Source organism: Schistocerca serialis, chromosome 2, assembly GCF_023864345.2.
Source record: "Schistocerca serialis cubense isolate TAMUIC-IGC-003099 chromosome 2, iqSchSeri2.2, whole genome shotgun sequence".
In the NCBI taxonomy this organism is placed as follows: Eukaryota; Metazoa; Arthropoda; class Insecta; order Orthoptera; family Acrididae; genus Schistocerca; species Schistocerca serialis.
This window is the reverse complement of record NC_064639.1, coordinates 536,744,508-536,759,709: the sequence shown is the minus strand read 5'-3', so window position 1 is coordinate 536,759,709 and position 15,202 is coordinate 536,744,508. Positions and strand designations below refer to the sequence as shown.

Here is a 15,202-nt window from a genome sequence, read left to right as displayed (position 1 = left end):
TAGAAAAGTATGGGCCATACATTGTGTAGCAAGTCTGATTTATATGTTAACCAGAAACTTGCACATATTTTTCATTATTTGTACCATTTTCTTGTTGCAGCCATGGAGGCATGTAAGAGTGTGTGCTTATATTTGAATTTTGTATTTGTAATAGCAGAAAGAGCAAAACCTTTGAAACTAGTTTGATGTTCTGATTTGTTATGCGTATCTATGCAATGCCAACAAATATTCGATAGTTGAGAGTGGTCTTTCCTTGTTTGTGATTGTTGTAAGTAGTAAAAGAATACAGCAACTCAGGTAAAGCACAATAACATTTACCACCCCAAAATATGATTGTTTTTGATACATTAAATAAGTTAAAATTATGAATAACAGAAGCAAATGCCTTTGTGTTGAGAGTGAAATCATTGTTTTACAGCTGTGATTTTCTTACTATCATTTTAAATTAAAGTGGTAATTATTCTTAACTGTTGTTGGTCACTAAACTGTGATCATTAAATCTCGTTTGCCTTATAGAAGAATTGCCCAGTTCAAATCCTGTTAGCATCTACCCAATGATCTCAAAAATGTGTAATTGTGTCCTATGTTACGAGGGTTGAATAAAAGTAATGCCTCCACCTTCGTTAATTGGGTTTGGATGGGAATATTTTAATAAATCAAACGCAGAAATAATCCTTAGAATGTGATCTTTCATTACCAATATTCAATTTTCCACAAAATCACAAGCCAATTGGATACATTTCTGCCAACGATAAACAAGTTTTCTGAAGCCGTCATGGAAGAAGTTGACACACTGTTTCTGCAACCACAGTCTCACAGTTCTCTTAATGTCTTCATCAGAAGCATAATGATGTCCCCACAAATTGCCTTTCATTATCGGGAACAGATGGAAGTCAGATGGTGCTAAATCTGGACTGTATGGAGGATGCCGTATGTGGTGAGATTCAGTCTCTGAAGTTCTGCTGTGGTGGCACATGAAGTGTGTGGTGTGCCAAGCAAAGCTATAATGTGACCCACACATTCTTGTGAAATGCCAATTGTGATTGCAGTTTCTCTCTGAGTGATACAACGATCATTCTGAATCAGTATGTCAACATTTGGTTTGTGAAACTCAGTGGTTGCTGTCGCAGGACTTCCAACTCTTTGTTTGTCATGCAGTTCAGATGATCCCACCTCAACATTTTTGAACATACTCACCCAACAACGCACAGTACTCACATCAAGACAATCACCATAAACAGCTTTCATTCCCTGATGAATCATCTGTGGGGTGACACCTTCTGCTGTCAAGAAATCAATGACTGCACGTTGCTTAAATAGCATTGACCGACTGTCTGTGCAGGGTTTCATACTTTATAATGTAACAACAAAACTGTTCAGTGCTAAGGCTTCCTGCCGATTGGAGCTGTAGAGAAGAGGCTACTGAACAAGCCAGTACCTGTCACATACCAATGCTGCTAACTGTTGAAGAGTTATTAAGGTGGAGGCATTACTTTTCAGTCAACCCTTGTACATGCCAAACATCAAGATTAGTGACCATAGAAGTTGATCTTTCAGTTTACAGACTGTAATTATTTTATTAATTGGCTTGCTGGGCAATGCTTTTTTTAGTCACATGAGTACATTTTTTCCAGTAATATAATCCCTCATTACCATTAATATACAATTATGTCATGTGTTCATATCAAGGGAATGAAGTGAATAACATTAACGGGGTGCTTGTGACTAAGGATGTAAAAAAGAAAATAATTTTAGTATTTTTAATCCAACTCAAAACATAAAGTATGTTTCTTGATGACTTATACACAATTAATATCAACAGGTTCAAGCTTATCACTTGATATTTTTCAGGAGGAGCGGCAGCTTCGTAACTTATCTGTGGCCTACACTGGTTTGTCAGAGATACCAAGTTCAGCAATCCCTGCTGTGTTAAAGCTGCGGTTATTGGATCTTAGAGGAAATCCATGGACCTGCACTGAGTGTCATGCTGCTCCACTATTGATAGCAACAGGTTTGTTATCATGAACTGCATTAACAATTCATGAATACACTTTAATGCCTATATAATGAGCAAACATTTTGATACTGCTTATAAGTACAGTGTATGATAACAATCATATTATGGAAAGGACAGATTACTGCTCACCATATAGGGGAGATGTTGAGTTGGAGATAGGCACAAAGACTGCTACAAATTTAAGGTTTTGGTCAGAAGGCTGTCTTCTACAGGAGAGAACACACACACATTCACACAAGTGCAATTCACACACTCATGACTACTGTCTCTGGCCATTGATAGTGCTCATGTGAGAGGGCTTGTGCTTGTGTGAACTGTTTGTGTTACCACTTTAGGAGAAAGCCTTTTGGCTGAAATCTCAGAATTAAGCAGTCTTTTTGTTGTGCCTATCTGCAACCCATTGTCTCCTCTATATGATAAGCAGCAGTCTAGCCTTTTCATTATATTGTTGTTATTCCATACTGAATTTTACAATGTATAATACTTAGATTCATTTCATTTGAAAGATGGGAGACACAATACTAATATGTGAGAGAAACACACAGATTCAGTAGTCTTATGTTCTGCGACATCAGTGTTGGAGACATAGATCACAACAGTGTTTGCTTTTATGTCAAGTTAACTATTATGTCATTTTGGGGATCGATTTTTAGTAGTTCTAGGATTGCTTCTGTCACTAATTTCTTCTTTCACCTCTACTTTATGTTTGTCAAAAATGATATCTTGCATCAGGGTTTGGTTTCCACATTGTATAGTGTGTCTTCTGGCTGGATAAGTTAATTTACAAGTTGGACGAAGGTGTGTTACCTGCATTAGGAGCATATACAGTAAAACAGTTTGGTAATCAGTGTTTGAGCTGACGATGGCTTCTTCTCTCTCTCTCTCTCTCTCTCTCTCTCTCTCTCTCTCTCTCTCTCTCCCTCCCTCTCTCCCTCCCTCCCTCTCTAGCTCTTCTATGACAACAATCATTTATCACATTTTCACATTTGAATGCAAACCACCACAATAATTAGTTTGTTTGTTTGTTTGGAGAAGTATACTGGTCTCTGCGCACCAAAGTGTATCTTCATTTTAGCAATCTCACCCAAAGGCATAGATGACTAGTACAACTGTAATTGCAGCCCAATTTGTTATCTGGCAGAGTCCATAAGTATAGCATCATCATATAGGAAAATGTCGCTTAAAAGAAAAAGACCAGAACATGGCTTAGGTTGACTTGCAGAAAATGAGAGTGAGCTCATGGTCACTTGGGTGTAAATGAGCTGGCTAGCTGGTCTAACATGATTGGTCAGCCAGAGATGCTGTATCTCTGTTGCAGCACCCTTGCCAGATGTAGACATAATGACACTGTTGAGTAGTCTCATGTACAACTGGAAACAAATATCTACTTGCAGCAAATTCTCCTGGATATTTAATGATAGATAAAGGCCAAAATGCATGATATAGGCAATAGAGCAATTCCTTACCTGATGTTTGTCTTTTACCATTGTGACCTAGTCAGCCTGAATGCAGAACTACTGTTTATTGGAATTGGAACACTCTTTAATGAGAATCTGAATAATAAATTCCAGTAAAATTTAGTCTAAATAAGAACTTATTGCAGTTTTTAGATAATCTGTTAACAGATAAATGTAAGGGAGGTAGTGGTAATTGGAAACAGAGTTGTAATATGAAACACCATAGTATTTGCAGACTACTTATGTACTATGGCAGCAGCTTCAACTATCACTAGCATAATGTTCTGTTTCCTCCATTAGAGGCAGCAGAGATCAGTATCACGTTTATGGCCGTAAGTGGATGCACTTTGTTTTCCAACCTCCAAAAGTTTTTGCAGTGTTAAATTCAAATATTTTCCTGCTACCTTCATTTACAAGTTAGCATACTGTTTCTACTTTAAAATTTAGCAATAGAATTAAGTCTGCAAATGATAATTTTAGTTACTTAAATTATTTATTGAAAGTCTAGTTTCATTGGTTAGTTTCAAAAGTGGTGTAGTGTGGAAATATGCAACATGTTGTTCCATATTACACCCTCTTTTGTTTTGTCAGTATCACTGTGCCAAAAGCAGGTTATAGTATGAAAAAATGGGAATGCAACAGAAATGGTGCCCTGAGGATATGGTTCAGGGAATATTGGCTGCCCAGGATAAAATTAAATCTCTGAATTAGGCAATAAGTTGTTTCAATATATCAAAATCTACACTCTTTAGAAAGATGGCTAGAAAGGATATAGATGTAAATGCTTTAATGCCTGAAAAATTAAATTGAAAACCTGTTCTTCCCCAAGAAATTGAAAAAGACCTTATTTAGTATTGTCTGTTGATGGAAAAGAGGTTTAATGGACTCACAAATAATGACATAAGGCAAATGGCTTATCAGCTGGCAGTAAGACATAGAATCTGCAATCCATTTAGTGCTGATATGAATGGAATGGCATGGTTCGATCGCAACATGAGTAGACACAAGAATCATCTTTCAGTATGACAGCCTGAAGGAACATCACTTCTTGAGCCATCAACTTTAACTGAGAGAGAGTCATGAGACGTTTTGATCTTCTGGAAGCTGAATACACTAAACATTGTTATCCTCCTGACTGCATCTTCAGTGTTGATAAGTCTGGTCTTAGTGTTGTGCAAACAGAAATTCCACGTTCAGTGGCATGAATGGGAGGAAACAGATAGGAGCCCTCATTGCTGCAGAGAGGAGACGTCTGGCAGTGAACACCATGTGCATGAGTGTAGGTGGCAACTTCATGCCTCCTATGATGATTTTCCAATGCATCAGTGGGATAGGCAGATTGATGAAAGGTGCACCTCATGGAGCCATAGAAAATATCATCTTCAGGCAGGGTACAGTCCTATCTATTCACTGAATACCCATTTCGTTTAACATAAAAAACATACAACTTAACTCCCAGTATTGCTCAAATTGGATGGATCTTATCTCATACCAGGAATATAGGTGTCATAATAAAAGCAAAAATAATCATGTGACCATCCTCTGCTTGTCACCTCATACTACACATAGACTGCAACCCCTCAATGGGACTTCCATGGCACCTGAAAGCATATTATAATGAAGAGATCAGACAGACTCTAAGAAGAGGTAGGATGATATCACAGAGAAGTTTGGAAAGGCACCTCAGTGTCCAAAGTGATGCATTAACAGTCAGTAGATTCAGGTGTACCAGCATGTAACCACTAAACAAAGCTGTTTTTACCGAATCAGATTTCACTGCAGCTGAACATGAAGCAGAATGGGTTGCTGACATTGTGAAACTTCTGAAACTGAAATCGGGGTGTGATTCAAAGAAAGGTGATAATGGGCAAGTGGAAGAGCAGACAGTGTGCCCATTAACATATGTAGGTTATGTCAAGCCATAACACATCTCCCCAGTCCCAAGTGCAAAACAGAAGACATCAAACAGAGATCAGAAAGCACTTTTGGGTATTGTCCTAACCAGTTCACTTTATACGTATGTGTTAAAGTGTTGCATAGACAAGAAACAAAGTGAACAAATCTACTGCAGAGGAAGGCATCAGCTCAGATAACTTCCTCTTATAGGACTAAGAAAGGTCACCACGATCAACCAGGAATGAGCAAGACATCAAATAGTTCTACAAAAGAGAAGATTGTTCTTAAGAAACAAAGACTTTTTGACAAGAAAAAGAAATGAAGATGGAAGTTCTGTCTAGGAAGAGGAAATAGAAAGCCTATCTTCTGGAGGTTCAAACACGATGGAACCTGTTGGGAAAGAGGTTCCTGAAAATGATGATCCATACTGTCTACTTTATGACAAGGCATTTAAAGAAATCAAAATCTGGAAACTTTGTGTTCAGTGTACCATGTGTCAGTAATGGGCTAATATGGTTGTGCAGAGCACGTGAGACTGGAATGTTCATTTGTGATTTTTGTTCATGAAGAAATTTTAAATTGTAATTGTGGTTTGTAGCTCATGAAAACAGCTTTACTACAAATTTACATCGTAATAAATGATTTTCTTCCATGTGAGGTCGAAATATAATTTAATAAAAATGTAAACTGGCAATGTGTGTTTCATATTACCACCCCACTTCAAAATGCCCATAATTTGCAGGAAGTTAAAAGATTTATTTTAATTATTGCACATGTTCATTTTTCATCAGAATTGTTATTGATCCTTTATAACAGATGTACAGACTAACACTGGTGACATTTTTGATGGAACAGCCACATTTCAAATTCAGTATTTTGCTTTAAACAAAAAAGTGTTTTATATTATCACCACTTTCCTGTTGAAAATAAGATGAAAATTAACAAAAAGCTCTGGTTATTTTTGGGAGTATAAAAACATTACATAACAGATGGGACGAATCCACCTGGAACCCCCATTTTGGATTATATACAGGGTGAGGCAAAAGTCCGGATACACCCCTATGAAAGTCTAACGGCTTGAGCAATCATAGTGGCATCTGGTATGGAGTGTCTGTAGGTCAGAATGCAACTTACAGGAGCTGTGGCAATAACGGCGGTTATCTTGAGATCCACCTTCTTGTGTTTGAGTTACTTGTTTCAAATGGGAAGGGGGTCATGTGGCATATCATTTTGAGTCTCATGTTCTGTTCAGGTGGCTGCTTGCATATTCCTCCATTAAAGTTGAAATTGCAGAAGAAAATGTTTTGGGAGGGTTGATATATCACCAATTTCACATTTGTGAAAGAACTGTTTTTGGCTTACTGTGTTTTGTCAATTGTGCATGGTGCAGCTGATAATAAGGCAAACACATGAAAGTGTATTTTATTTGAATTAACTAATTTCACTTCTCTGATAGTTGTAGAAGGCTGATAATACTCTGTGCATTAGTTTTCTGTGCTACCACAGGATTTTTTTGTAATTGCAAGCAACTTGCAGTGGGTTTGTCTATTCTGGCTCTGGTCTTGTAATGTTTAATTGAACTGGATATCCTGGTGTGGTGGTACAAGAATTTTCTGGGCTTAAGCTTACTTTATTTTACTGCTTTGCTCTTACATAGTGTTACTGCCAACAGTTACCAATGATCAGTAGTTATTTTATGATGACAGCATATCGTTCTTAGGCGGGAAGTTATGTGATTCTGTTATCTCTTGTAATATACTACTGAAAGATAGTTAAAGCTGACATTATGTGGTCACCTATTAGAATATGTTAACAATTTAAAAAAATTTTATTCATGAATACTTTAGAAATTTCTTTCATAACCTCAGTTACAGGCATTGAGATTTGTTTTGGTGTTGCAATGTCTTATATTGTTTGATGTACAAGGAGTCGAATGAAATTGTTCTCTTTTAAAGCATCACTGTAGGTTAATAGTTCCTGTTTGATTGTATCATTCTGTTTTATATTAATGTTATTTCTGCTGGGACTTGGTCCTGTGTGTTCTGGTTACAGGGAATAACATTTTTACTGGTTAGTAGAGTTAAAGGTTTATCAATTTATTTCTTTTGAACACTATGTTCTCTAAAATGAGCCTTGAAATTCCTTTCTGTGTGATCAATACAAAACTTTTCATAGTCTTGTCAGCTGATCCTGTAGCCACCAGTTTCTAAGTATTTGTTGCTGTTGCTGTCAGTTTCATGGATCAGCCTGGAACCAACTGTACCTTTCATTTGAAATCCAATTTATACCTAAGTTTTTCTGAAGGTTTGTGCAACTCAGCCACAAAATGTGACTTTGTATGACATTGCAACAAACCTCATGCATCCATATTTATTGTGTCCTTGTCACATATTGTTTACTTTGGCTTGTTATATAGTTTTGTTACATGACAGTCCTAATATCTGTTTGTCCTGGGTACTTGTTTATCCACATTTAATTCTTCTGCTTTGTCATTATGGGTGAGTGGTAGTCTTAGCATTCTGTCATCTACATAATGTGTGTAATATATAAGAATGCAGGCTTTCTTGGAGAACCTTGATGATAAAACCTTCTCAGGTTGACAACCGATTCAATACATCATTCTCTGGCAACGTTTCAGCAAGTTTCTTACTTGCCATCTTCAGGCAAAGTGTCAGGTTCACGTCCCGTCCAGGTCTTTATAGCCGCTGGATCACGGGCTTCTCTGCATCCTTGTTGCTGGTAGGGCCAATCAGGTGTGATTGGAGTCAGCACAGCGGCATGTGGTGGTGGTGGGGAGGGGGGGGGGGGGGAGACATGGGCGCCGGGTCCCGCCATCATCTCATCTCGGTGTGGCCTGTTTATTCCATCCGCAGCCACCGACCTGCCTCTCAACATATTCTTGCTTATGCTGTGTTCCACGTAGTGCTAAGTTGGAAGCTGCTATCCCAGTTGACCAGCTTAGCACTGACTCATATTTCCACTGCTTCTTCATAATAGAGTCCCAGAAACCTTTTCCTCTTCACAGCATCTTGGTTTGCTCAAATTGAAACATGCATTCTTACTGAGGCTGTGCTCCGCTACTGCTGATTTATCCTCTTGTCCAAGGTGAGCACTTCTCAAATGTCCAGAGATGCATTGTATGATGCAACGCTGCGTCTGTCTGATATACTGTTTTCCACATTCACAGGAAATGCTGTAGACACCAGGTGTTCTTAGACCCAAGTCGTCCATCATTGAGCTGAGCATATTCCTGATTTTTGTTGGAGGACTGAAGGTTTTTATCTCATTCTTCTCCAATATGCTGGCAACCTTTGACATGGGCAGCTATGCATTTGCGAGGAATGCCAGGCCTCCCATACGCAGGGCCACCCACAGCAAAGACTGCCAGGATATGGAGAAGAACAAGATAAAAACCATCTTACATCCTCCAACAAAAATCAGGAATATGCTGGGCTCAATGAATGACAACTTGGGTCTAAGAACACCAGGTTTCCTGTGAATGTGGAAAACAATATATCGGACAGACACAGCACAGCATCACACAATGCATCTCTGAACATGTGAGAAGCGTTTGCCTCAGTCAAAAGGATAAATTGGTGGTAACAGAGCAGAACCTCAGTGAAGAACACACGTTTCAGTCTGAGCAAACCAAAATGCTGTGTAAAGTGAAAGGTTTCGGGGACTCTGTTATTAAAGAGGCAATGGAGATACACTATGTGGTCAAAAGTATCAGGACACCTGGCTGAAAATGACTTAAAAGTTCATGGCACCTCCATCGGTAATTCTGAAATTCACTATGGTGTTGGCTCACCCTTAGCCTTGATGACAGCTTTCACTCTCGGAGGTATACATTCAGTCAGGTGCTGGAAGGTTTCTTGGGGAATGGCAACCCATTCTTCATGGATTGCTACACTGAGGAGAGGTGTCAATGTTAGCCGTGAGGCCTGGCATGAAATCGGTGTTCCAAAACATCCCAAAGGTGTTCTGTAGGATTCAAGTCAGGACTCTGTGCAGGCTACTCCATTACAGAGATGTTATTGTCGTGTAACCACTCCGCTACAGGCTGTGCATTATGAACAGGTGTTCGATTGTGTTGAAAGATGCAATCGCCATCCCTGAATTGCTGTGGGAAGCAAGAAGGTCCTTAAAACATCAATGTAGGCCTGTGCTGTGATAGTGCCATGCAAGACAACAAGGGGTGCAAGCCCCCTCCATGAAAAACACCACCACACCACACCAGCAACTCCAAATTTTCATATGGTTCAAATGGCTCTAAGCACTATGGGACTTAACATCTGAGGTCATCACTCCCCTAGACTTAGAACTAAGTAAACCTAACTAACCTAAGGACATCACACATATCCATGCTTGAGGCAGGATTTGAACCTGCGACTGCAGCAGCTGCGGGGTTCCAGACTGAAGCGCCTAGAACCGCCACAGCGGCCGGCCCTCTGAATTTTACTGTTGGCACTACACACATTGGCAGATAATGTTCACCAGGCATTCGCCATATCCACACCATGTCATCGGATTGCCACATTGTGTACCGTGATTCATCACTCCACACAACATTTTTCCACTGTTCAATAGTCTAATGTTCACACTCCTTACACCAAGGGAGGCATCGTTTGGCATTTACTGGTGTGATGTGTGGCTTATGACCAGCCGCTCAACCATGAAATCCAAGTTTTCTCACCTCCTGCCTAACTGTATAGTACTTCCAGTGGATCCTGATGCCCTTTGGAATTCTTGTGTGATGATCTGGATACAACATTAGCAAGAATACATCGAGAGCACACTGATGGAGGCTCGTTTGTGGCAGCGAATGAAATAAACAGGCCACACCAAAATGAGACATCAGGACCCGGTGCTTGCAGCTCCCCCCCCCCCCCCCCCCCCCCCGCAACATGCACTGCTGCGCCACTTCCGCTCATGCCTGATTGGCCTGATCAGCATCGAGGATGCACAAAAGCCCATGGTCCAGTGGCTATAAAGACCTGTATGAAACATGAACCCGACACTTCACCTGAAGACGACTAGTAAGAAACTTGCTGAAATGTTGCTGGAGAACGACGCATTGACTCAGCTGTCAACCCGAGAAGATTCTATCATGTCTGTAATAGATAATTTTTTGCATACGTTAGGATTTTGTTCGAAAAACTTATTTTCTAGTTCATTTATGAAGATCTTAGATGAAATACCTGTAAAACAGTTGCCCATTGCGAGTCTGTCTTTTTGATAAAAAATCTTGTGGTTAATTTTAGAGTAACGACAACACGAATTCTAAAATTTTCATGAGTTCTGCTGTTTCTCCTTGACTAATCTTCTTGTATGTTAGTACGTTCTTCCCTATAATCTCCAATGTATCATTTACTGGGACATTAGTATATAGTTAATAATATCAGAGGAACCCAGTGTAGCTCCAGCTAGGATTAGTGCTTCCTTATTATCTCACAAATTCATAACTATTTATGACATTGTATATACTTTTATACACATAAGCTGCTCTCAATCTTTAGTTGCATTTTCAGTTAACTTTGTAATTGGGACATGACATATTGTTAATAATTGGTCTAACCGGTTCCTCCATCTTGTGTAATTTAATTTGTGAATGAAGCACTATGAAAGCTATAATGAAAATCAGGTTTCATAAATTCTCTTTAGATGAGGGGACTATTCCTAAATATGTTAATCAGAGGATTAATTATCATTCATGTATGTGTGAAACACAAAAATGAAATTTTATGGATAAAGACTGAAATTGGGGAAGCGTACAACAATAAGAAAAAGTGTAATCAGGAAACATTCAGACTTCAGTTACTTTTAGGTACTTTACTGTTGCCATTACAAATTTTTCATGTCTGTAAGGCTGTTAACAATGTGGAAATCTGTTAACAATATGGTAGACAATGAACAGAAAAATATCAAAATGAGACATAGAAAGAAAACCTTGAATGTACAGACAGAATATAGTGGAATAGCGGACAGAAAGCAGGAAGTCAAATATCCATTTTAGGACAGGATAGTCAATCTCTTGAACATAAAGCAACATATAATGAAACTGATCTTCTGAATAAGAGTCTGCATTTTAGTGTTAACCTGAACCTGATCCCAGGTATAATAAAAAATGTTATTGCAGGAGCAAGAGTTACTTATGACATATCCAAACTCAATAAATTTGAACAAATGGACATAGCAGTAAGAACTAACAATTGTGTACCCAAACTAGGTTGTTACAAGCATAATAATGCAAAACATATCAAAACACTTAAATTTTTAAATCATAAATTAGAAATAGAAAGTGCTGACAAAGGGAATGCTACTGTTGTAATTTATGGCTATGACTACATTCATAAAACTGGAAAATTTCTTGCAGATAATAAAACAGTCAAAATTAAGAGAAACACTGTGAAATTTCAGTCACAAAAAGTTGAAAACAGATGAGGAAGAGAAATGTAGATTAAAATGGCAAATCCATCCATTTCAATGATTAGTTTACAAATTAAATTACACAAAAGAGGGGAACCGGTTAGGCCAGTTATTAGCAATATGTCATGTTCCAATTACAAAGTTAATCAAGAATGCAGCCAGAGACTGAGAGCAGCACATACCTATAAAAGATTGTACAAACTCAAAACTATTTAAATGAATTTGTAAGTGATATTAAGGATTTACCAATCCCAACTGGATCTACATTGGCTTCTTTTGACATTGTTAACCTATATACTAGTATCCCAGTAAGCAACACATCAGAGATTATGAGAAAGAACTTGCTATTATACAGAAAGTTTAGTCAAGGGGAAACAATAGAACTTCTGTTGTCATTTAATTATTGTAAATTTAAAGATAATTTTTTGTTTATCAAAAGGATGACTGACAGTGGGCAACTGTTTGTCAGGTACTTTGGCTGGGATCTTCATAAGTGAACTAGAAAATAAGTTTTTTGGACATAATCCTGATGTACGCAAAAAAATTATCTGTTACAGAAGTTACATAGAGGACATCGTACTACTGTACAGAGGTGACAGAAATGATGTACTGATAAAATGAAACTTGTGGTAGCAGAAAGAATGAGTGGGATGCACTAAAAATTAAATTCACTGTGGAACTGGAAGAAGAAGGAGGTATAAATTTTGTGGACCTCAGGTTAACTAAAAGGGATGGAAGACATAAGGTGAGTGCGCTTAGATTGTCAACAGCTATTGACACAATTATAAATGTGAAATCCTGCCACCCAAAAAAGTATAAATGGGTTTACTTTAGATCGATGATCGACAGGATGCTAAAACTACCACTCATGCTTAACAACGAAGTGGAAGAATGACATGTGATTAAACAGGTAGTCAGGGCAAATATATGTAAGGACTATGACGCAACAAAACTGTATAACATGTTACAGTCACAAATATGTTACAAGAAGGAGACAACAGATCCAGAGGGTGAGTTGTTTGTTTCTAACTCACACAATGGTGCATATTGTGACAGAATTACACAAGCCTTCAGAATAAAAAAAATTAGAAATATATTTCAAATGAGGGGTACAGTTGGTTCAACAAATATTTAGAATGTGATGTCTACAGGATCAACTGCCAAGACTGAAAATTATTTTTCAGATGGGAAGGAATTTCAAGACTCATTTTAGAGAGTAAACATATAGCCAAATAAGAGTGCATTTGGTACACATTCAGATAAAGAAAAACATGTGACAGGAAATATAGAGGATAATATGAAATTATTGCATAATGGACCCAAAGTACAATTATTGAACCTATTAGAAGAAATAGAAATTTATGTACACAGAAAATGGCAACCAGGATTACTGCTAAATGAACAGAATGGGTTTAAGTTGAACATTTATTTTGGTGTATTCAGACACCTACTAGTTTGAGCAGCATCACACACTGAAGCAGCTTGGCGTGTGGTTGGTGGTACCAGCCACCAGCAGCGAGGAGACTGGTCCTTCTTTTGCAAGCTGTGCCACAGGAAAAAAAGAAGCTTTTTACAGAGAAGCTATGAGGTGACACCTCTGAGATACCACTTCAAATACTTTATAAACTATAACTATTTTAATTAATAGTCATTATCTTGTTAATTGTCTTACATTTATGGTCATGCCAAATGGTTTTGATTTATAGATGTGATGTCGCTTTTAAACTTTTCATTCAATTCTGACTTTTACACAATTAAGTGTTATTTACTTTGTCAGCCCAAGAGCTTTCTATTGTTGCTCTTTGCATGTTTTATGTGGATTTTAAGTACTGGTATGGATTTTATTTCCACATATTGTATGTCAGTCCAAGTATTACTGTCAGATGCCCTCTTTAGTCATATGAAATAATTTTCATTGGTGACCACGCATACTGCATTTTAACTATTGAATTTATGTTACTGGTTACATATGCACCATAGCATTAGTGTCCTCTACCGGCTTCAGTTAATTATATAAATACAGGATGCACCCAGGCTAATATCAACACTCATTATGTACCTAGATTTATGGATATTGACATTGATAAGTACATCAGGATATTTTTATGGTGTTTATGGCTTGTGTGCATGGCTGTTAATAATGTCATCTTTTTTTATTTTTGTATACGAGGGTTGTTTTTTAAGTAAGGGCCGTTTTTATTTTTATAAAAAGATACAAATACTTTTGTAAAAAAAATTTTATTTTCTGATTCTACACACTTTTACCTATTTTTCTACATAGTTGCCTTGTTTATTTAAGCACTTGTCATACCATACAACTAAGTTTTTAATTCCCTCTTCAAAGAATTCGGCCTCCTGCTCCGACAGCCAAGAGTTCACGGCTGCTTTCACTTCATCATCGTCATTGAAGCGCTGCCCGCCAAGATGGTGTTTCAGGTACCGGAAAAGGTGAAAATCGCTAGGAGCAAGGTCGGGGCTGTATGGTGCTTGGTCCAAAACTTCCCAGCAAAAAGAGTCAATCAAATCCCGAGTCTTTTGAGAGGTGTGAGGCCTAGCGTTAACGTGCAGGAGCAAAACTCCTTTTGTCAGCATGTCGCGCCTTTTGTTTCGAATTGCTCTGCGGAGCTTCTTTAGAGTTGCACAGTAGGCATCTGAGTTGATTGTCGTTCCTCGTGGCATAAAGGCCACTAGCAAAACACCGCGCCGGTCCCAGAACACAGCTGCCATAATCTTGCACTTTGACAGCGTCTGTTTGGCGTTGACCTTGACGGGTGAGGTTGTGTGTCGCCATTCCATCGATTGTCGCTTGCTTTCGGGAGTGATATCGGATACCCATGTTTCATCTCCAGTGACAATTTGACTCGACATGTCATCCCCTTCTTCCTCATAACGAATCAAAAAGTCCAATGAAGTGGCAAATCTCTTCCCTTTGTGGTCCTCTGTGAGGATTCTGAGTACCCACTGAGAACACAGTTTCTTAAAGTTTAGGTTTTCAGACACAATTTTGTGCAAAACTGATCTTGAAACTTGTGGAAATTCCAAAGAAAGAGTGGAAATTGTGAATCTTCTGTCCTCACGAATCTTTGTTTTGACTGCAGCCACCAAATCATCAGTGATCACAGAGGGTCGGCCTGAGCGTTCTTCGTCATGGACGTTTTGACGGCCATTTTTAAACTCTCTAACCCATTGATGCACTTTACCTTCACTCATTGCATTCAAGCCATAAACTTCTGTTAACTGACGATGAATTTCTGCAGCTGATAGGCTTCTCGCGGTCAAAAAACATATCACTGACCGTATCTCACATGTGGCGGGCGATTCAATAATCGTAAACATTATAAAGTAGCACAGCGATGCGTACACATCAGCTACAGAGCTGCAACTTGCATCAGTGTGAACGGGA

General features: G+C 38.4%; 1 protein-coding gene across 1 annotated transcript in view; it reads left to right on the top strand.

Annotated features, from left to right (window-relative positions):
• The window catches only part of LOC126456184 (insulin-like growth factor-binding protein complex acid labile subunit), a 225,371-nt gene that overhangs the window by 190,820 nt on the left and 19,349 nt on the right, over positions 1–15,202 (top strand). Inside the window, exon 6 of the mRNA XM_050091937.1 lies at positions 1,852–2,011. Coding sequence (XP_049947894.1) covers positions 1,852–2,011 — 160 coding nt within the window. The remainder of the gene's footprint in view (positions 1–1,851; positions 2,012–15,202) is intronic.